Raw genomic sequence first — 23,558 nt, 5'->3', positions numbered from 1 at the left:
GATAGCAGTTGAAGAGGGGTAAGGAATATAATCAAGGATGAACATGAGTCCATAGGGAAGGATATTTGAGGACTAGAGGGGGAGTGGGACAAGGGGGAATCCTGGAAAGGACAAGGAAGGAGAGTGGAAACTTGAAGATAAACAACACTAAAATGAAAATTGAGCTGAGCCCAGAAACACAAACTGCACTAATTGAGGACTAATGGTATAAGTGATGATACAGAAAGATGCAGCTTGAGATATCTTTAGTGAACTAGTATATGCCAGGAGATCTCACAAAGAGAAAATAATTCATATTAAAAAGTAGGTTTAAAGCTTTTTTCTGTGCTGAAAGATTCTCACAGCCTGCTTAGTCAGGCATACGGCACATATTTCTGTCTTCTCTCAGTTCTGATTTTAGCTTTACAGTTCATGTCTAACTGAGCCTTACCAAAGGTTCTGTTTGGGTCAACGGACAAAGATTTAGGACCTTCATTACATTTTACCCAAATCAGCTCACTAATTCCTTCCTAACACGATTGTTAGACGAATTTTCAAATTAATATTTTGATAAGATGGTAAAGTCCACACAGGAAAGCAGAAGTGACCCATTCACTTGGCCAGAGAATATATGTTTTTATGCCTATAAACAAAGAAACCTAACCCCTTTGAAATAAACCTATCAGTATAACCCACCCCTACCCACCCACCCCCAATGATTCCAAACAGAGGAAACTAACTTAGGGCTTGTTGTCACTGCATTGTCACCGTGAGCTACAACTTGAGTTTTGACCCTAATGTGACCACACACAAAAATCTCTAGCTTTAAGTGGTGCTTAAAGCTTGAGCTAGCTGGCCTGTCAGCTGGTATGGGCTGAAGCACCGCTGCTTCTGATGCTGGAGCCAGTAATGCAGTGGGGCTGCAGCAGCTTGAGTTACACGCCCCCATCAGCTGCTAATCCAGTCACTCTGTGTATCTTCAGAGTTTTCTTGAAGTGTGGCCACTCTCATTCAAGCTAGGCTAGCTTGAATGGAGTGACATGAGCGGTGTAACTTGAGCCAACTGTCGCAGAGAAGAATTAACAGCATTTGGGTCTCTAGCAAATGTTTTTCTAAGTTAGGTAGTTAAAAGATAATTATCGTGACAGCATGAAAGATAGATCTATTGGAAAGATTTCATAGATTTTATCACCAGACAGGACCATTAAGATAGTTTAGTCTGACCCCCTACATAACACAGGCCATTAAACTTCCCCCTAGTAATTCATGCAGTAGAGAGAATTTTATCCCAGTGTTTCCCAAACTTGGGAGGCCGCTTGTTCAGGGAAAGCCCCTGGTGGGCCGGGCCGGTTTGTTTACCTGCTGCGTCCGCAGGTTCGGCCGATTTTGGCTCCCACTGGCCGCGGTTCGCTGCTCCAAGCCAATGGGGGGTGAGGGAAGCGGCATGGGCCACAGGGACGTACTAGCCGCCGCTTCCCGCAGCCCCCATTAGCCTGGAGCGGCGAATTGCAGCCAGTGGGAGCCACGATCGGACAAAGCTGCGGACGCGGCAGGTAAACAAACCGGCCCAGCGCGCCAGGGGCTTTCCCTGCACAAGCGGCGTCCCAAGTTTGGGGAACACTGTTCTATCCTACTACACAGATAAACACTACCAAGCCCAGTGTCCTAGTTTTCATCCCTCCAGTTCTTGTAAGGGCCAACTTCTGTCAAGTTTCTTCTCCACAAAATGCCACACACAAGTCTCCAAATTGACGTTTTTAGGCCTCACACAGTCTCAGCCAATTTTTGTTTTTCAAGTTCAGTTCCGTATGTACTATGACAATCCCACCCATATATGATGGACAGATAGGTAGATCTGCTTCTCCAATAACATTCTGTTTCATTTTTCATTTTGTTATCAGCCTTCCTAGCAATGTGCTTTATGTTTCTTTCAAAAAGTAAACACATGCCATTGTCTCTGTTGTTACTTTGCTTCCAGTGACCCTGAAATACATTAAACATTGTGGCTAATATATTTTTAAAACTACTTCATTCCTCTAGGATCTGATCCTACAATGTACTGATTGCTATTGGGGAGGCCTTCACCACTTCACAGAGTAAGTTCCCAAATGAGCCTAAAAACTAAACGCTGTTATCACCATTGCTCTCATGGTTCTTTTTTACTGCCAGTGTTAGGAGAGAGCACAATAGCATCAGGTCATCGTGATCATCCCAATGATTTTCTTGAATTTATATTTAAATTTAAGAGCAAGCAAAGAAAAAGAGCAATTAAAAATTAAATGAGATTTTATCTAAAATGCCATTTAAACAACTCTGCTCAGATAACACAATAAGCCCTACAGTTTGCATGGTTAAGCTGCAGCTCAAAAGACAGGTCAGAGATGGAAGCATTTTTTCTGCAACGCATAAAGGGATATTCATAATTAAACAGCGGACTTCCTCAGGGCATCGTGTTTCAGTATTCATATTGACAAGAAAAATGAGATATTTCAAACTATGCATGACTGATTTTGCATATCTTCTGCTTTAATTTTTTTCTGGCCTTTAGACTTTGAGATTCTTTTGGTCAGGAGTGCACACGTTTTAGAGAGTCTTGTTATTGAGTCTTTTAACTACTATTCCAAGAATATGTTAACACTTAAAGAGTTAGGTTACAAAACGATATCTGACACATAAAGAAGAGATCAAGTTTTGTTTTGTTGTGTATGTTCCATAAATACTGGGCACAGTGAGGAGCACAAAATAACACACACATTTTATGTATGATAATGCCAGTGAAGAAACTTAGGGAAAAATATATTTGCCTTTTTGTAAATGACCAATCCTGAGTAGACCCTATTAAATATCTTACTTAACCATCATTCTTAGTCAGACCTAGTTAAACATAATATTTTCTGCTTACTTTTGTGAGTTGTTAGGAAATTACTAATATTCTCTGATGTTTGATTTAAACTATTTAACATTTCATACTGCAATATTATAGTTGACAGTAAACTGGCCATCCCAGAAATTTGAGATATGTACATAAACCCTGTACAATCTCTATCATTTACAGTTTTCCAATCAAATATGAAGGTACCTCATCTACATCATGGATCTGGATATATAAAAATACTATACAACAATGGTACTCAACCTTCCAGTGACTCACAGTTTGGTACGTGATTCCCATGCTGTCTCAGGCACCATAGAAAGTACCTGTGATATCTGCATTTTGCCTCCCTCTGAATGGTTCTTATGCAGAGCAAGAAGACACACAAGCTAAGTGGAGTTGGGATGGGTGAAAATGGTGCTGTTTGGTAGCTACCATCAGTGAATATTAATGAACCAATATTTGGTATTAAAACCTTTTTTAAAAAATTGGGCTATTTTATGTTTTGGAGGTGAAACAGATAAGTCACAGACTCAATGATTTTTTTTAAGAATGATAATAACCTGCTATGTATGTTTGCTATCTGAAAGTTACCAAGAAGTTATAAGAGTAATGTTAATAATGTGCATTGTAACAGAGAGTGTTACATCCTCCTAATTATTTAAGATTCCTATAAACAAGGTGTTTACAGTTTAGCTATAAAATGTACACAAACATACAAACAGGTTAGTGCAAACGCAAAATGTGTATTTTTCTCTCATTCAGATATGCTGCAGCATAACTACCCATTTAGCGGATCAGAGATATATTTATACTGCAGGCACTGCGTTTACATCTGTTTTAGGAAATTAAGCCCCAATTATTTGTTTTCAGAAGCAAGGGCCATAATAAAGTTAAGTCTTACAGAGTAAGTAACTGTGTCAGTAAAAGACCATCAAGATAAAGCAGAAGATTGGATGCAACAGCTACATCTCAATGAACAGATAAAGTTAAAGGTCACAAATAATCATAGTACCAAAAATGTCCATTCTATTTTGTACAAAATGTTCTTGGTTGGAGTTAATGACTGTAGAGACATCTGTTATCTGAGAATAAGCAAGAGTTCTTATTTAAAAAAAAAAATCACTAAGTCTTGACCAAATGTAGAGAGTTTATGTATTACATACCGTTTATAAAAGTTGTAAAACAGACAAAGAAACAAAGGTGAAGGACTTGTACTGTGAAAAAAATTTGGCAGCAGAAGATGAAACCATGCAAACTGGATTTACTAGTAGTGGGTTTCTCCCAACTCTGCATATGACAACATCTTTGTGATTTTCACTTAGTCTTCTTTTAGAATCTAATTTATATTAATGCAGAAGATGCTTCCAAGAGATGAACTGCAAAAACAGGTGGCTGCAAATTATTCGTACACACTTGGGGCGGGATTTTCAAAAGTGCTCTGCGTTGGCCTACTTCTACCATTGGCCTAACTTTTACCAATGAATCAATGATAAAACCTTCAGAACATTTGAAAATCCTCCTCCTTAATCTTTTACTAAAACTCTGGACAAAAATAATCAATCAGTCATATAATATATATTGAATGGAGTTTTGGTTTAAATAGAAAGCTATTGTTCAGTCACTGGAAAAAGTGGTTGACATTATTGCCCAGCGGAGTTGGTTTTCCAATCTGTTTCTTTATGAATTAAATGCTTCCAGTTAAATGCTGCACATTATACCATTTAGAAATGACTGTTTTTCTTCAGTTACTCTGCTGAGGCTTCTCTTTCAGTTCATATGATTCTTTCAGCAAGTAGAATTGCTCCAGCAGTAATAGAAGCATCCACCTTAGATAAATATATGTGAAATGTATGTGAAAACTGTTCTCACTTTTCACAGATATCCCTCACATTTGTAGCGTAATCACTAATCCCTTCCAGGCCAGGACTTATGGGAAACCTATGTGTTGATTATCACCAGACAGTGTGTTTAATTAATATTTGAGCTACACTGCTACGGATAACTAGAGGGCCACATAACCGCATCAACAGCCCGACTACAGAATCACCTTTTTATTCACTACAACTCGGTCCTGTCTCTTTTGTATTATCATGGACATAGTAATATTGACTAAAAACCTCTTTTTATTCAGAACAAATTTTGGGGCATGTGGGTGTAAGTAAATTATTTTCATATGCATAGGGGCAGCTGTTAGTTACTTCTCTATTCAAATTGTCTAACACTTTCCATTACAAACAATTCTAGCAACCTTTTCTTTGAAAAACTCTCAGACCTCCATAGTTTGCTGCAGGCCTTTGAAATTCACCCATAAGAACCTCCTCCAGCTAAAAAAGTGCTTTTTCTTCGGCTCATGAAGTTCTTCTGAAACCTTGTTGAGATCAAAACTGTTAAAAGTATCACCATTTCCCTTTTTTCACTTGCCTTCCTCAGGTAGCATGACAAAATTGTAACTGACTACAAAAATTCTAACACTGGATCCATCTTGCTTCCAAAACTGCAGCAGCACTGGGAGAACCTAGAGCAGCTGGGGGAGAATAAAGCAGGGAAAGAGTTGGGCTCCCCCAAGCAATCTCATGGTCCTAACATATGGCCCCAACTCTGGGTGGCACCTAATAGGGCAGGAGCCCTTACAACTCATGGTGGAGGGAGGGAAAAGTATGGTGTTTCCTCCATAACCCCCTCCCCTAGACCCAAACATGGTGCCAGCAGCCCATCCCCCACTCTGGAGGCATGAGTCCCCCACAACTATGGGGTGGGGTGGAAGGGAAAAAGAACCTGTCAGGGTTCCCTCCCCTACCTGAACTCTAGGGTACAGATGAGGGGACCCCCATGAAAGACCCCGTAAGCTTATTTCTACCAGCTTAGGTTAAAACTTCCCCAAGGCACAAATTCTTTGCCCTTGTATGCTGCCACCACCAAGTGATTTAACAAAGAATCAGGGAAAGGACCACTTGGAGTTCCTATTCCCCCAAAATATCCCCTCAAGCCCTTACACCCCCTTTCCTGGGGAGGCTTGAGAATAATATCCTAACCAATTGGTTACAAAGTGATCACAGACCCAAACCCCTGGGTCTTAGGACAATGGAGAAATCAGTTAGGTTCTTAAAAGAAGGATTTTATTTAAAAAAAAAGGTAAAAATCACCTCTGTAAAAATCAGGAGGGAAAATAACTTTACAGCGTAACAGAAGATTCAAAAACACAGCAGAACTTCCTCTAGGTTTAGTTTCAAAGTTACAAAAAACAGGAATAAACTTTCCTCCAGCAAAGGAAAATTCACAAGCAGAACAAAAGATAAATACGCCTTGCCTGGATTTTACTTACAATTTTTGTAATATGAGAGACTTTTAGGATGGTTTATAAGGGGAAGGAGTTTTCTGACCTAATGCTTATCTGCTTCCCAAGAGAATACACAAAAACAAAGCCTTCCCCCCCGCACCCAAGTTTTGAAATTATCTTCTTTCCCCATTGGTTCTTTTGGTCAGGTGCCAACCAGGTTATTTGAGCTTCTTAACCCCTTACAGGTATGGAGGAATTCTAGGCTACCCTTAGCTGCACGGTTATGACAGAGCCAATCCAGGACAATCCCCTGGACGACTACCCAATGGATGTAGCACATGGTGCCAGAGCCTGTTTTTCTCCTGCCTAATCTTCTCCTGTTTTTCTGGCAGCCTAATCTGCCACCACCAGCTAACATAATTAGTCCTATGTCTCAAGTGGGAAAAGTCTGTGCTACAATGCTGACAACTCAGGGTTCAAACTCTACAGATATGCAATGGAGGAAGGTTTTTACAATTGCAAAGAAAAGTTTGATCTACATTTTTCCCTTAACAAAACCCTAGAAAATTATATAAAAGGCTACATTAAAAGAATGTTATTTAGATCACAGAGTCAAGCTCTCAAATATTAAGAAATGCTAGCTTCATGCTTCCCATGCAATTTTAATTTTGTCCCATTGTACATAGGCACTATGGAACAGTCTTTAATTACATGATCACAAATGATTTTTTCCAACAGGATCTAGGCTTCATTCAGTGCACAGGTTGGATGCACATGCGTGCCCATCTATCATTTCCTAAGGTTCAAGTTTTTGCTTTGTATGTATCACTTTGCTATGTATCACTTATTCGTGTGTGTGTCTGTTTGTGAAAACAGTGCCAGCAGAGGAGAGATCATTTCCTCTCTAGAGCAGCTCAATATTTCCAGAGGTAAGGAGTATCTGGTCAACTTTCCCGGAAGGGAAAGGTGACCACTCTTGTAGTGTCATGTGTGTGAGAGAATCAGGGTCTTCTTGTGGGAATTGGTTCTCTGTGGAATGCATGCAATTCTGTGCATCTAAGGCATGTCTTTGGGATGGAGATTTTCTGATTGGTTTTCCCTTTTTTTTTTTTTTTTTTTTTTTTACACACACAGTTTAAGGAGCTGATCCAAAGCTCATGGAAGTTATTGACTCCTACAGATTTTGGATCAGGTCCCAGCACACAATATAAAGTCAATTTATTTAAATTGTGTTCACCTTAATTTCTCTACAAAACTAAGTATTTGTTATCTTGAGTTGCAGAATATTTTGAATTACAACAAATACAAGTCTAGGTTTGTTAATCACATTAGACTTACCAAATCCAAAAGCGCTAGAGCCACCAATACTTTGTGAAGCCTGAACGCTGGTAGATGTATAGAGTCCTGTTACCAGTAAGCCATCAAAGAATGTACTTGTCGAAATAGTCACTGAAATGAAAGATATAAAAATTCTGTAAGGACCACTCAATTGTGTGCTGAGTTCTGTACTCTTTCTAAGGACAAGATTCTGCCATCCTTACTTCATTGACTAAAAACCTTGCTACACACACACACACGCACACAGTGGTTCTTCTCATGGAGAAGCACAACTAGATAAATAAGAGTAGCAGACTCTTGGAGCTCAAATAATGAACTTCAGTTCTGTGTAAGAAACTGTCCTGAAATACTACTCTCACTACATATACAATGATTTAGAGACTGTAAATTAGTTTGCAAATGTAAATTTCACAAATATCGTTGCTCAATATCTAATCAGGGTTCCTGATTTTGGAATTTATTTTTAATATTTTTTCAGGGTTTATTTTTAGCAAAGAGACTGTATTTAGAAGAAAACAATTGGTGTTTGTTATTTTTTTACTCCTAAATTAATCATAAATCATTTATCAGTAATAATCTGTCACATGAAATGGACACAATTGAGAATTACAGCATCAGGATTTGAAATTAACACAGAAAGGTCACTCATCTCTATCCGATAAGCTCCTTTTCCTAGAAGGCAAAAAAACTCATATTAAACTAAATGAACTGGTTTTTAGAAAATTTCAACATCACCGTCAGTAGAACATGTGGTTTACAGCTGGCTGTCAAGACCACAGAATAAACGACATAAGCAATAAAATAATTAAGGTTTATAGTATCGCTCTTTCTGGATTTCAAATGTGTGCTACATGACAATAGTAATACACTTTAGTGTATTAAGCAGTTAAGTCATATACGCACATAGGTCATTACAGACCAAGTATATTAAAATAATCCACTGGAGAATTTTAAAAAATATTCTTAGCTATATCAGTTAAAACCATTGTCCCGATTTTCTTGACACTTGCAATTTTCAGCTGAAAATGCATATTATTTAGGAAGGCATTGAACACTGAAAAAACAACAACAATTCACAATTTTTGCAGTTTATTCTGTAAACATTCATCCTCAGGTTTTTGCTTTGATGTCTTATCAGATGTTATCAATTTAAACAGAAAATCCTATGTACAATCTGCTTGAATGTTCTATCCTAAAACGGCCAGAACTATTAAGTGACAAGTTTTTTTCTATTATGTAAATGCAGTATACATAGCAATAGCCTCTATGCCTGGAATGACCTCGCTGATCCCGTAATGCCATGCAACCTCCTTTGGCTCTTTAAAATCTATTGTCAAAAACACATTTCTTCTGACAGTTTCTAACACTTGCCCATATACCTATATATTTTTTTAAAATGGAACTAACGTAAAGCACAAAAACTAAAGCAAGCAACTAAACTATCTATCAGGTAAATTTCCCACCCCCTCGCGTGTCTCGGTGTTTGTTTGTAATCTACTTTGTAAAATCTGTTTTTCTAAAGTGTCTGTAAACCATGTTTTACACCTATAGCTGTGTATAAAGAACAAAGACCAGCAATTTCATGGAGGCTATCAAAGGCCCAGTTCCTGCAAAGGGGTGCATACAGGCAGACATGTGCAACAGTGAAGAGTTCCATTGAGTTGATTGATGTCCCACACAACTTTTTGCATGATAGAGACCTTAGTAACTATTACAGGTTCCTCTTCCACCCACCTTCTCATACACAGAGCTCAACGATGGACTATAGTCTCTGATCACTTCAGACTCCCTTATCCTCCAAACTTTTTTGGTTCTAAATATCTGGCCAGATAGGGCAAACATACTCTCCACCCCAATGTAGTCCTTTCTTACTCCTGCTAGAAATGCCATGTGCTGGGGATGACTCAGTAACTGAAGCGGGGATAGGTGGTGAGGTGCTGGTTCAGGGTTCTGTCCAGTAACCATGTAAATCAGTGTCATGTTAAGACATTCCTAGTACATTCAGCAGCAGGACTAGTCTGTTGTTCTGGCTGTATCATCATCAGTCTTCAGTGGTTAATCTGTGGTACGCATTCATACCAGTTGTTTTAGGGGTTTGGGTTTTTTTATTAGTTGGACCTTTAAAAACAACAGGGAGAAGGCTGTTTCGGTTTTTAACTAGAGGATTAATATCCAGTGTGTTTAATTTACTCCTAAATAATTTACATTTAAATTATCTGTATTTATTCTAAAATTCAATAGTACTATGAATAATTCCAGGACAAAGAAAAACTCCCATGAAGTTTAACAGGAGTTTCACCTGAGTAAAGAGAGCAGGTTCAGAACCCTAATCTCCATTCTACAATGCATCCCCTCATAACATACATGTCAAAACAAACAAACAAAAACAAATGAGAAGCAGACCACAAAAGCAACAAGATTTCCATAAAGTAAAATAATTTTCAAAACAAAACAAAATAAAATAAAATAAAAAATAAAAAACCATGAATTCTCCTTTCATCTGATGTTGAAGTAGTGAATTTTGCAGGGTTTATTCTTTCCTTTGTACTTTTTAGTCTGGAAAAAGGAAAATGTATGCTCTAAATTATGCTTAAGCTTTATTTTTGAAGACTAGAAAAAACAGTGGGTGAAAAGCATTGATCATAGAATCACAGAATATCAGGGTTGGAAGGGACCTCAGGAGGTCATCTAGTCCAACCCCCTGCTCAAAGCAGGACCGAGTAAGGGCACTGGGCCAGTTCTCTGCTGCCATTTTGTTTCACTGTGAGGTAGCCTTATTCTTTCTTGAATAAATGGTGAGCACTCTCTCTGGGACAGAAGGGATATATTACAATGCCCATATTTGATTTTGGACATATTTGCGTGATCACCAATCCCCAGTTTACATGTACATGTAATGGATCAATTTTCATTGCTGAATAGTATCCAACACAGTATGGTTTCCCCATTAAGCCCCTGGGAAACTGCAGATTGCCTTGAAACACTTTTTAATGGAGCACTAAATTGTTGTTATACATTTGTAATACATTGTAGAATAATTTCAGAATTAGTTCTATAAGAGAAAATAATAAGAGTGACATTCTCAGAAGGCGTGAATGACAAAAAAGAAGAGGGACATTCTTTTAGGACTTATCTCAGTCCAATGGGGAAGACATCAAATAGTTCATCTCAAATGAAAGACGATATGTTGTATTACATATTAGTACTAACAATCATGAATACGAAAGCTATGCTAACGTACAGCCCAAAGTACAGGACTCTGATTTTATATCAGGGTCAGGGACTTGTTATTACATGTTATTTTGCCTTCTGTGCTCCAGAACAGCAGCAAAATAATCATTTTTCAGTCATTTGTTTCAGCCCATATAGTGGCTTGCTTGTTAAACAGTCAACAGCGTTTCTTCGCAGCCTGGAGGAGGGTGGAGTGGGAATTGAAGTCTAGGCCGGGGTAGTCAACAGGAAGACTGCAGGCCAAATTTGAATCAGACATTTCTGAACAGACTCCACAATCTTTTTATTTACTTATTACTATCATTATTATTGTTTGGGGTGGGGAGTAGTATTATTTTCTCTGGACCTTTACTATATCTTAACCAAGAAATTTGGACCCCTGACAAAAAAATAATTGACTACCCCTGGCCTAGACCAAGGCCTACCTGGGGGTAGGGAGTCGCCTCAGCCCTGCAAGTGGTGGCTGTCTCACTGCGGCAGCTGTTTTGTGAGACAGTGGCCTGAGAGAGATTGTGGGTACCTAGCAAAGAGTGTAGGAAATCCCTTCACTCAACTTTATTCCCCCCCACCACCCCCACCAAAATACTCTTCCTCATGGGATAACCAGGGGAGCAAGAAATGTACCTCTCACTTCCCTGGCCACATTACTGCGAGGAGCCATGGATCTGCAACTGGGGAGTTGGGACCCACTGGGCTGCCTCCAAGAACTGTGCTGCAGGCACCAATCCAGCTGAGTGGTGGATGCCACCACATGCTGCCACTGAGAATGCGAACAGGCTGCCAAAAGCTGCTGGCAGCCTGCCTAGAAGGGAAACAGATCAGCAGGGGCTAGAGGGGGAAGCTGGTTTGATTCCCTCTTCACACACAGATCACCAGGGCAATGAGGAGAGTCATGTGAGAAAGTCATTGGAAGAAGGAAGCTCATAGGCAAACAGGTCATAGCTCCACACAGGAAGCCCCCACCTACCCTCAGATAGCCTAGTGACCAAAAAGGGAGTGACAGACTGAGAGCAGGATATCTTTCCCTGAGAATCTGACCAGAGGCGCCAGCTTCCTCTGGGCCCCGGGGGTGCTCAGCTCCCTCCCTCCTCCCCCACCTGCCCCCAAACCCTCACCCCCGCCTGGCCTCTTCTCGCCCCTATCTGACCCAGGCCTCACCCCAACCCCCACTCCACTCCTTCTCCCAAGTCCCCACCCCACCTCTTCCCGCCCCAACTCCACTCCCACCCTACCTTTTCCTGCCCAGTTCCGCCCCCTCCCCTGAGCACACCCCGTCCCTGCATGACACGGAACAGCTGATCATGGTGGACGGGAGGCACTGGGAAGGAGAGGGACGAGTTGATGGTGGGGCCGCAGGTGAACGGGATGTGCTGGGGTGGGAGGAGTGGAGCTGGCTGCCGCTGGGTGCTAAGTACCCACTAATTTTTTTCTGTAGGTGCTCCAGAGTCGGCACCTATGACTCTGACCCAGTTATCCTGGGAGAGACCCTAGGAAGGGCAATAGTGTCTGCCAGGGGTGTAGATAGGAGTGGTAGCATTGCTGATTATTAAGGTTGCCCTACACTTCCCAAAGACCCTGTATTCAGTTGCTTATAACTTTGCCAAATTTTAACCATTTAGCCCAAGATCCCTGAGTTTCCCAATTCCTCTACTGTCAGCAAATAGCCATGAAACCCACTGGCAAAGCATGTACCTCATCCCCCTCTAGTGTCAGTCCATGTAGAGGAAGACAACCTACTATAGCAACAGTTACTCTATTAGTTCAAATGCCAGAGATCCGTGTAGTGGATATAAAAGTTCCAACCTTGCCAATGACACACGTGAGTGTCAATATGATGCCACACAATTGAATTTGTTTTTTCAGTTTGCTTTTTTTAAAAGCCTAGCAAGTTCACACAAAAAACGATGTTAGACGAACATTAAGGTTGTACGGTCAAGTATTCAAAAAGGTAGAAAATGCCAGAATTACATGATCACATACTATTTTTCCACAGGATTATAGTAAATAAAATATATCAGTTCCAATTTCTGATAAGGTGTCCTGAAATCTGAATGTCCAGGAAACAACCAATAATGGTCAGCACTTAAGCAGAGCTCTACATCTTCAAAACATGTAATAAACAGCAACTAAATAATAAAATGTATACATAAAGGTCTGATCCTGCAAGATGCTGAGCATCCTTAGAGAGCTGCTGAGTACATTTCACGGGAAGCAGAGGATTTTTGACAGCTTCTCTCAGGAGATTCTTAGAAGATGACTTCCCATGAGTGGCCTTTATGTTAGCAGGAATCAGACCTAAATTTGGTGCCTCCTTTGGAATTAAGAACTAGAAAGCTCAAGCAACGCTTGCAACTATTGCATCTCAAGGGACAATCAGATGGCCAAGAAGCTGCCTGGAAGCAGACTGCATCTGGATGTAATAGTATCACACAAGAGATAGATGAGATTTTCAAATTGTATTTAGTCATAGGTGTTTTTAAGGCACTCATCACTATAGTACTGGAGCTATGCTTCATCTATATTTCCAATATTTTATGAAGAAAATAATAAGGCATGCCTTTAATTCTTTTTTAAACAGTTGATTGTCTTTTTGCCTTCAATGTCTAGATTCACTGATTCATCAATATGTTGTATATTACCCAATATACAACTCTTTAAACAGAGATGACTCTGGGTGTCTACACTACAAAAAAGACATAGCAGCAAGTCTCAGAACCTGGATCAACTCACTCAGGCTTGTGCTTTGGGGCTAAAAGTAGCAGAGCCTGGGCCCTGAGACCCATCCTCCTCACTGGGTTTCAGATCCCAAGCTCCATCTACACTGCTATTTTTAGCCCCATAACATGAGCCCAAGTCACCTGACCCAGGTTCTGAGACTCACTGTTGTGTGGGGGGGGGGGTATTTTTGTTTTGTTTTAGTTTGTTTCTGAGGCCTGAGATACCCTTTGGGTTCAATGATTTTGAGAGTCATGTAGTCCTCTTTGCTGTCACTGAAATCAGTAGATTTTCAGCAGCAGTTACTGGGAATCACTGACCTCTAGAATTGCAACAATTTGTGCACCCTTATTCAGCATCCCACAGGATCAAGCTCTTATCTAGATACTTATTATGGACTAGATTGCAACATTACAATCTGCTGTGGTCGAGGAAGAGATCACATAATGAACTGTGCCTCACACCTTCTTGTCAACTATCTAAATGGGCCATCTTGATTATCACTACAAAAGTTTTTTTTCTCCTGCTGATAATAGCTTGTCTTAATTAGCCTCTCTCCCTCTTCCTCTCTCTCTATATATATCTTCTTACTATATGTTCCATTCTATGCATCCGATGAAGTGGGCTGTAGCCCAACAAAGCTTATGCTCGAATAAATTTGTTAGTCTCTAAGGTGCCACAAGTACTCCTGTTCTTTTTGTGAGAGTCACAGTTCACTGATTTCCCCCTTGTTCCTTGAGCAAACTCATTTACAACAGACGTTGGTCAACAGATTCTTCCCCTGCCATACCAGTTCCTCATTCCTGCCCACATGACGGGGGTGCAGCAGCCTCCTCCATTCTGCCCCCATCCCACACCAATCCTGTGGCATTTCAGACCTTGCCTTATTCTCTCTCCTTCACCTCTTCTCCATTCTGCTTCCCATCCTCGCGGTTGCTACTGCTGCTGCCCTTGCCCCAGGGCTTCGTGCTAGCTGGGCACCACAGTGGCCTCTAGGAGGAGCAGCAGCTCTTGCCTGCTGCCTGGCTGGATGTGTCTGAATCCAGCTGTGAAAAAACAGCCCCCTGAGTGCAGCAAGTTTCAGTGCTGTAAAGCACCAGTGTAGACAGTGCCCCAGCGCCGGGAGCTGCGCCCCTCGTGCAGGTGGTTTTTTCAGAGCACTGGGAGAGCTCTCTCCCAGCCCTGGTGCCACGGCCACGCAAGCCACATTAAAACGCTGCCCCAGCAACGCTTTAACATTGCCAGTGTAGACTAGCCCTAAGAAACAGAAGAAGGGATAGATACTTATATTACACTGCTGAGAACTCTGGCGTCTCTCTGTAACTCTGAGATGTTAATGGTGCCCTCATTAGAGACAGGATCTTTTGTGGGACGCATGATTTCATCTTAAAGGAGAGATTGTTGAAAGAAACTGATCTAATCCTATGGAAATGCCTCCAAAATAGCAAAGGCAGCAAAAACTGTCTGGGAAAGGATCAAAACAAGGACAGCCACTAGTGCAGAACAAGTATGACGGTTCAGCTAAAGGAACCCAGCATGCAAGACAGAGACAGACTGACTGAGAATGCAGGCATCCCAGTCTATATACAGTGAAAAGCAATACAAAATGCAGAAAGAAAAATGCCCAGCTTATGGACAACTGTGAAAGGGGCCTGGGAAATAGAACCACTTTATAGTCCAATGCCACAGCTACCCCAGGAAGAAAAAAAAGCAACAGTACATGCAGTGATTGAGAAAGAGACTTCCAGTGAAGATATCAGCAGTGTAACTTTAGCAGATGCAAAGGCTCTCAATGAACATGCACTGCAGAAGAAGGCTATCAGGCACTCAACTGCCATATTTGCACTTATGCTATTGGATCAATGATCAGTTTGATTCCAGCTGCACTGCTAAGACAGCTGCAATGTAATCCCAGCAACACTGATAAGCAACAATATTACACTGGAGAAGTATGACCTGGTGCTGATGATGTACAATAAAACTATTCAGAAGCCAGTGGGTAAACACAGACAATTAATAAGAAACTCATGAAACAAAAGGCATTATTGTTTTGAGTTCTAGTAGTTCACAACCAGGAGTACCACCTACTGCTGGGCAGCGGGGCCATGCAAGCCATGAATTCTACTGCAGTACAACTCCAGAATATAGCCATTGTGACAGAGAAGGAAAAACAGTTACTGTGGGCCTGTCCAGCATTCAAACATTAATGGCATATTCCAAAGAGATGAACACCTAGAGTGTAAGCTGAGGTTGTAAACAGACCCCCACGTTAAGCCATGAGACTAATAAAACAGTAGGCCAGATGCAGAAACTAAAGAAGGAACTTGCAAGCCTGTAAAGAAGCATCATTACACCTGCTGAAACCAGCACAGAGTGGATCAACTGCCTCTCAGTGGTGAGAAAATCTTCAGGTAAACTGAGGATTTGCACCAACCCAAAACCAATGAAAAGAGCACTGAAAAGAAGTCACTACCCACTATCAATGATTGAGTATATACACCCAATTTCTCCAGGGCAAAAACATTCACTCTTTGTGATGTGAAGAACGGGTTCTGATATATCAAGCTGTATGAGCCATCCAGCCACCTGACAGACTTTGCTGCATATTTTAGCAGTTATTGTTGGATATGAATGCCAGTGCTTAATTTGTGCCAATAAATTGTGCTGAGCCCTGGCATCTCTAGGCTTGGCAGTTCATAGTCCCGGCACCTCTGGGCTTGCTGCATCAGTTATGAAAGTAATAAAAATTGCTTGATCCTAGTCACCTCTTTCATTACTAATTAAGCAGTGACGAAGGCTTCTGGGCATTAGCCTGGCCCCAGAGGTGTTCCAGTGTAAACTGAACCAGGCACTAGAGGTACTCCCAGACACCAAGACTGTAGCTGATGACATTCATATTGTAGCAGAAGGAAATGTCAAGGAAGAGGCAATCCAGGACCATGATACCAAGCTGCAACAACTCCTAAATAGGTGCCTGGTGGCGTGGAATGCTAGGCTGAGTTCAGACAAGCTGAAGCTGAGGAGAACCCTAGTCCCCTACATTGTGCATCTGCTACCTGAGGGATTCTGGCTGTACCCTGAAGACTCAGAGCCATTAAGGAAATGCCCAGCCAAAGGATATGAAGGGATTTATAGGGATGCCAACTAGCTTTCCAGAATCTGTTCATGACTATCAGGAGCCTGTGAAGCCTTGAAACAGTTAACACACAATGATGCTGAGTGAGAATGGTCAGACACCCAAGAACAAGCATTTGAAAGAACAAAGAAAATCATAAGCGAGACACTACTCCTGAAGTAGTACAACCCTGCAGAGCAGCTAGAGCTACAGTTTGATGCCTCAGAAGAAGCCAGAAGCCCATCACATTTGCAAGTAGATCCCTGACAGATACAGAATGGGGATGTGCTCAGACAGAAAAGGAGCTACTGGCTGCGCTTTCTGGAACAATTCCACCATTTCACCTTTGTGCACAAGCTGGATGTGCAGCCTGATCACAAGCCATTCAAAAGCATCTTGAAGAAGCCACTGTTGAGTTCATGCAAGCGACTCCAACGCATGTAATTGAGACTCCAGTGCAATGGGATGAAGATAAGGTACTGCCCTGGAAAGTCACTACTGGTGGCAGATACCCTGAGCAGGACATAACTTCCAGAGTACAACACAGATGGCTCTGTGGAACAGGAGACAGTCTATCAACATGCTAAAATATCACTGCATCTCTTCTGGAAGGCACCAGGCATTCCAACACAGCACCGAACAGGATGGGTTGCTACAGGCAGTAAAACATTCATACTCTAGGGCTGGCCAGATCGCAAATTACAAGTGTCATAGGAGGCTATTCCCTATTATCAGGTGAGGGATGAGCTGTGTGCACAAGATGGGATTTTGTTTAAAAGGAATTGAGCAGTAATCCCTTCTGATTTAAATGCTGACACGAGAGAGAAACACACTACACACCTGGGGATACAGGCATGCCTGAGATGAGCCAGGGAGTGCATCTACCTGACAGACATGAATTCCAAATGAGAGCATATGTGCAACAGTGGAGGTATGCAAAGAGTATAATGATCAACAGAAGGAGACCTTCAGCCTCATGAAATCCTAACCCAACCCTGGAAAAAAATCAGAACAGATCAGTTTACTTTAGCAGGAATTACATTGTCACGGTAAACGACAGCTCTAGTTTCCGGGAGGTAGACTATCTGGATGACACTCAGGCAAGAACTATGATCTGGAAACCAAAAGGTTTTTGCAAGGTATGGCATGCCTGACACTATGCTCAGACAATGGGTACACCACAGCAGAATTCCAACAGTTCAGTGCCAAATGGGACTTTGAGCATAAAATGTCTTCTCTTGGGTACCCACAAAGCAACAGGGAGAGTCAGCAGAAGAGACTGATGATAAAGGCAAAAGAGAGGGAGGGATCCTTACCTGGAAATGTTGGATCATCACAATACACCCTCACAGGGACAAGATAGTAGCTTAGGACGGGGATTGATGGGCTGGATAAGACCCATGAGAGGTAATTTACTGCAGCCCAGAACAGGAATGATGGTCAGGACACAGGAACAGTTAAGAGAATGCCAAGCTAGGCAGACAGTCTGCTACAACAAAGGAGCTAAGGACCCGAGGCCCCTACCTACAGGTGAGCATGTTTGGGTTCAGCCACCAAATAGCCAAACAAAGCAATGGCATAAAGCAACAATCCAAGCTGCAGTTGGGACACAGGCCAAATAAGGTAGCTACAGAGTTAAAACCAAAGAATACTGCAAAGTAGCAGCAGACAGCCAGCACACCCAGGCGGATAGGGCCAAAGGCCAGAAGGATCTAGAGTCTCAGCCATCAGCTCACCTGATGTAATAGAGTCAGAAGAAATGAGGTGTATGAACAACATGGCAAACCAACAGGACACCAACCAACAGAATGAAGACAGCAACAGGGTGGAAACAAGTCACCCACCAACAGCAACAACACAAACTAGGGGCTGACTCGTTTGAAGACCAGCATACTTGAAGGACTGTGAGGCCTAACAGGCTACAATGGGCAGGTGGTAGAGACCATGTCCATAGGGTGGCTATGTACTAGTAACCTCTGGCCCCAGCAAGCACTTGCATATGGCCTAAATGCTAACTGCAGTTGCAGCACCTCTGCACGTAGTTCTCTTAATAAAGAAGAAGTTTAGTTTTAGAAACATGGAGTCCTCTCATGTTATTACTCAGCATGCTCTATATGAAACAGGAGCATCATGGTGTACTCTATTTTGTAGAACCTAAGGAAGCGTTCCAGCACTGTACTAATCTATTCTGACTGACTGGGTTTACTTAATATGGGGTCAAATGCTGTCACTGCCTCAGTTTCCCCTTCTTGGGGTTCTCAAAAACTCCATCAAGACTCCTGTGCAAGTCATATTATACCCCTTCTTGTGGTGCAGTTTATTAAAACACAGTTCAAGTGTCAATTTAAATCAAAATATCTTCCCCCAATACCCCAATTTTTTCAATTTTTCCTGGGTTGAAGCAATTCTTTCCCAAAACTAAGGTCCTGCTGCCAGACACTTCCTCAAGTCTTTTACCTCTAAGGCTGTAGATCCTCTCAAGGTTTCTGACCTGCCCCTTGAGGCATTTCCCGCTGGCTGGTATGGAGAGTCTCTTTCCCAGTCTTCTCTGACCCTGGGTCCCCTGCAAGTTTTCCTTCCTTGTTGCCTTTGCATCAAGACTTCAGGCCCCAGCTCACTCATTCTCAGCTCATCAGCTCCCTCTGAGCAGAGGCGTTCTACCAGGCCCACTCTGGGCTTCTCTAGAGACCCCTCCCCCATGGTCTGTCTGTCTGTTTGTCTGTCCTATATGAAATCCCTGCCTCTGGGCTACCATCACATGATGCCTGACCCAACCACTGGCCTAGGCCCAATCCCAATTCCATCACCTGCGACTGCCTGACAAGGTACAGAGGGGCTGAACTCAAACCCTTTGAGGGCCAGCCCACCCAGTTACACTTTGATTACATGCAACTGTTGGGAAGAACAGAAGAAAATGCACAGTCAAATTGTTGCCAGGTTTTTCTGGCTTTATTAAGTGTTTGGCAAAGTGCTCAGATGCCACAGTGATAAATTTTTTTAAATACCCAGATACATTTTTAAAGCAGTGTCTCTTGACCTTATTTGACCACACCCCCTTCTTTGTGTCTGTAGTAGTTCACACCCCACCCTGCCCCGCCACACAAGAACATATAGCAACTAAAAAAAAAATCAACATGCAACTCTCACTAAAATATTAAAACCTGGAAGGCATTGATTCAAGCAGAGCCAACGATTCATTGTAATAAGGGCAAAAGCAAAACTGCAATTCTGGTCTATTCTTACAATTAAATGTGCACACCGCAGCATAGCAAACGGATTAACGTACAGATAGCAATGACTTTGTATACTGCTACGCAAGCTTAACAGAAATCCATCAAAATGCACAGCGCCATCTAGAGTCAAATGCACAGCGCCATCTGAGGACCTGATATGTCTGGAGGAATTTTAGCTTCGCGAGTTATTCATTGCTGTGGGTAAAATGTGAGCAGTAAGGTTTTTCCTAAAGCTTCTCACACGCACACACACCCTGAAAACATTCTGTGCCGTCCTCCCTCCCCCTGTTTGAGAACCTCTGTTTTAAAGGCATGCATGAATACTGCAAATAAAAATGATAATAAAATATTTATAATTAAAGTGATGTGTGTGTAGTTAGAAGGATCCCAGATGCCCTATAAATTTAGTTACAGTCAGTACCACATTTGTAGAAAAAGTTATTTAAAAACAAATAGTGGCACATATGCTAATAGCAAACTAAACCTGACTACATATAGAAATAATTTTGCTTTCAGGAGAATCCAAAAACATAGGAACCCATCATGATGCATCAGTTCCAAATATGAATTTTAGACACTTCCTAAGGATAGTCTGAATCACAAGCCTCGAACCCATCCAACAAAAATAAAAGCAATAAACGTAGGGGGAGGCTTAGTCATACTGGGTACGTATTCTCCCCAGTTTGATGAAGAAAAAGCAGAGGAAAAAATATTGCAGCATTGTTACGTATGGAAAAAATGTCCAGACTGAAGGCAGGCACAGTAGCAACATGACTGGTAAACTTTGATGTGCTTTGGATTAGGCCTTCATGTATCACCTCCACTCCACTGTTACCAGTCTTGACGTCCCCTCCCTGTTCATTTCTTCCATAAATGTATCTAGGCCTTTTCCCAACCCTTCTCATATATGAAAACTCCCTACCTGTTCCAGTTTGCCAAGGCAATATCCCCTTAGTATTCAAAACCTTCCAAAGACTCTCTATTTCCATGATGCCAACAAGAAGCTAGTGAAAAATAGCATTAATTTGTTAAAAAAGAAAACAAACCAAAAAACCCCAGAAATTTCCTTCCTCTAGGAAGAGGTTCTCAACCCGCAGCCTGCATGCGGCCCAATTAGCACACAGCTACAGCCCAGCTCAGCTGTATGCTAAAGGCTGCGGGCTCTGGGCTGCCGGCTGCCACACAGCCCCGCACGGCAGGCTTGGGGTCTGGGCTGCTGCGTGGCCCAGCACAGCAGGGTCCGGGTCCGGGGTCCCGGCTGCTGCTCAGCCCCGCACAACGGTGTCCAGGGTTGCGGCGGGGTTTGGGGTTGGAGTCCCTGTCCCCTTCCCCAGACCCGGCTCTCCGCTCCTGGCCCACTCTGTGGAGGGGTCTCTGGGTGGGGGGCACTGGGCATAGGGGTTTGTGGGGGGGTGGGGTTAAGTGGGGGCACTGTGGTTCTCAAACTGCAGCTCAGGTAACACTTTGTGGGCCGCATATGAAGCCCACAATGATAAATAGGTTGAGAACCACTGCTCTCGGCCTTCCAGTGCATCATATATGCTCTGTGTACATCTTATTCAGAGTAAACGGCTTTAGAAGCATGGGCAATCTTTATTTTGTGTCCTGTACAGTGCCAGGAACATTATCGGTGCTTAATAAATGATATACAACACACAATAACATTATTTCCTTAATATTTGAAAAGTTCTACAGAATGTTGCCAAATGTCTGGATCTCGATTTTGTAGCTCCGTGACAGCTTTTTGAACCCTGAAAATTATAAATAGCATAAGGAATAAACAAATTACTATGGGCATGAAACAAAATTTAGTCAAGAAAAATATCCAACAATAGCTTCCCTGAAATCAAATGGCCACTAGCAGATGCTGTCAAGAGCCAAAATTGAAATATGCAATTGTATTAGTAATATATAATGCAATATAGTCTCTTATCCAAAGCCCCATAAAGTCAATGGAAACACTCCCGTTGACTTCAAGGAGCTGTGGATCCGGCCTATAATGTTTAGGTACTTTATCTGGTTTTTAAATTCTCAGTATTAGAACAATTTTAATACATTCATTTTACTACACAAAGTGACAAGCTCACATTGGACACTAGCAGAATGAAAATAATGTGTTCTAAAACCATCAGAAAAATTCTATTTTATTTCTTCTAAAATTTAAAAGCAGCTAAACCACTTTAAATCAAATTGTTTTTTTAAAAAAACATGTTCCTGCACTGGCCAGCTTTCAGTCTAAAATGATTTTTTGGGCAGCCACATAAACACTTGAACAACAATTCCTAACAGGCACTCCAACAGACCCTTAATGATAACAGCAGGAACAGCAGTACTGAAATCCAACAAATTTATTTTGGTGCTGTATCCAGGCATATAACAACTGTATCAAGACACATCTAAAGAAGTGATAACACATGCAGCCTTACAGACAATCAGTTTAAAAAAATGCTTATACTGCAAAAGTAGTCTCAGTGTGTAAACTTTTTATATTCCACCTTGTGGTGGTGGTGGGTGTGTGTACCCAGCAAATACCAACATCACACTAAGTCTGAGTCTGAAATTTGAATTTTGCCATGATTCTATGAATTGAAAAAATTAGATTTTTCTTTGAAAAAAATTAATTATTGTGATTAACTTTTAAGTACTGTAAAGCAGGAACAGTAGTGCAAAGTTACTGACCTCTGTGTTTTAAGCCTTTCAAGTTTATGTGAGGTTGGTTGCTTGACACCCATACATGAAAATTTCATAGTGTTGGCCATGCTCTCAATAAATTATTAAATAGATATGAATATGAGTGTAGTGTTCAGATTTTCAGCAGAGTGGTAAATCCCTTTATTCTCCTGTTCTCAAAAGATAAGCAGCTATTGTCTACATAACTAGGAATAATATCTTTAAAAAAAATAAAGACAACTCAGAAGAGAATAAACATTCTTGTCTGCTGGAAATTTATTATAACCTCATAATCTCAAAATGTTTGCAAGAATTTTTTTTGGTCTTGTTTTTAGCTTAGGAGAGCATGTCAGCTAAGCACAGGCTCTTGAATATGTTTATCTCAGACTAAAAGAATACAAATCCTCTTACAGACACATGAACTGTGATTATGATAAGCAAATAGAGTGGAGTGCATCAGTTCTAGTGACATTGGAGAATAAGGAAACATTTACCAATTAAAATATATAATATGAGGCATAGCTCCAAATATACATAATAGTGCTATCTTTTCTACAGTATATTTTCTTATTTACCAGTTGGAAAGGAAACTCTTTGCAGCTTTGTCCTACAATTCTTTTTTTATTATTTTTTAAAATACAATGGGCCAAATTTTCATTTGAGCTAAGCCGTCTTTACATCACCCTGTAGTGTATAGGGGCTTAACTATACACCCATTTACAGGCCCCTTTTCACTGCCAAAGTGGCATAAAGGTGCCTTGTATAAATGAGAAGAAAGTCCAAGCCATTTACTTAGCTTAAGGTGCAACTGCACTACAGAATTTCATACCTGTTTTCCACCATCAGTGTATCTGCACCAGTGTGAGCAATAGTGTAAGCACAAGTATAGACTAGGGGGCATTTTCAGCACCTTGTTTTGAAACCCTGCTCTAACTTCAATGGGATTTGTGAATTCTCAATCTCTGAATTTCAGGTCACTTGGATTTACATGCTTAATTTTAGCATACCCTGTTTTGAAAATGTTGGTCCTTCCTCATCAAGCACCATTCATGTCAATAGGATTCCTTATGTGAAATAAACACAGACCTGAGTTAAAGTAAAGAGCTAGGACTCCATCATGGTTTA

At 41.4% G+C, this 23,558-nt stretch overlaps 1 protein-coding gene across 1 annotated transcript in view; it reads right to left on the bottom strand.

The window, feature by feature from the left end:
- Positions 1-23,558, bottom strand: part of RELN (reelin) — a 455,527-nt gene that overhangs the window by 372,936 nt on the left and 59,033 nt on the right. The window contains exon 2 of the mRNA XM_077807865.1: positions 7,470-7,580. Coding sequence (XP_077663991.1) covers positions 7,470-7,580 — 111 coding nt within the window. The remainder of the gene's footprint in view (positions 1-7,469; positions 7,581-23,558) is intronic.

Source organism: Eretmochelys imbricata, chromosome 1 (assembly GCF_965152235.1).
Source record: "Eretmochelys imbricata isolate rEreImb1 chromosome 1, rEreImb1.hap1, whole genome shotgun sequence".
Classification (NCBI taxonomy): Eukaryota; Metazoa; Chordata; order Testudines; family Cheloniidae; genus Eretmochelys; species Eretmochelys imbricata.
The sequence above is the reverse complement of the archived record's forward strand: the minus strand, read 5'-3'. Positions and strand labels throughout refer to the sequence as shown.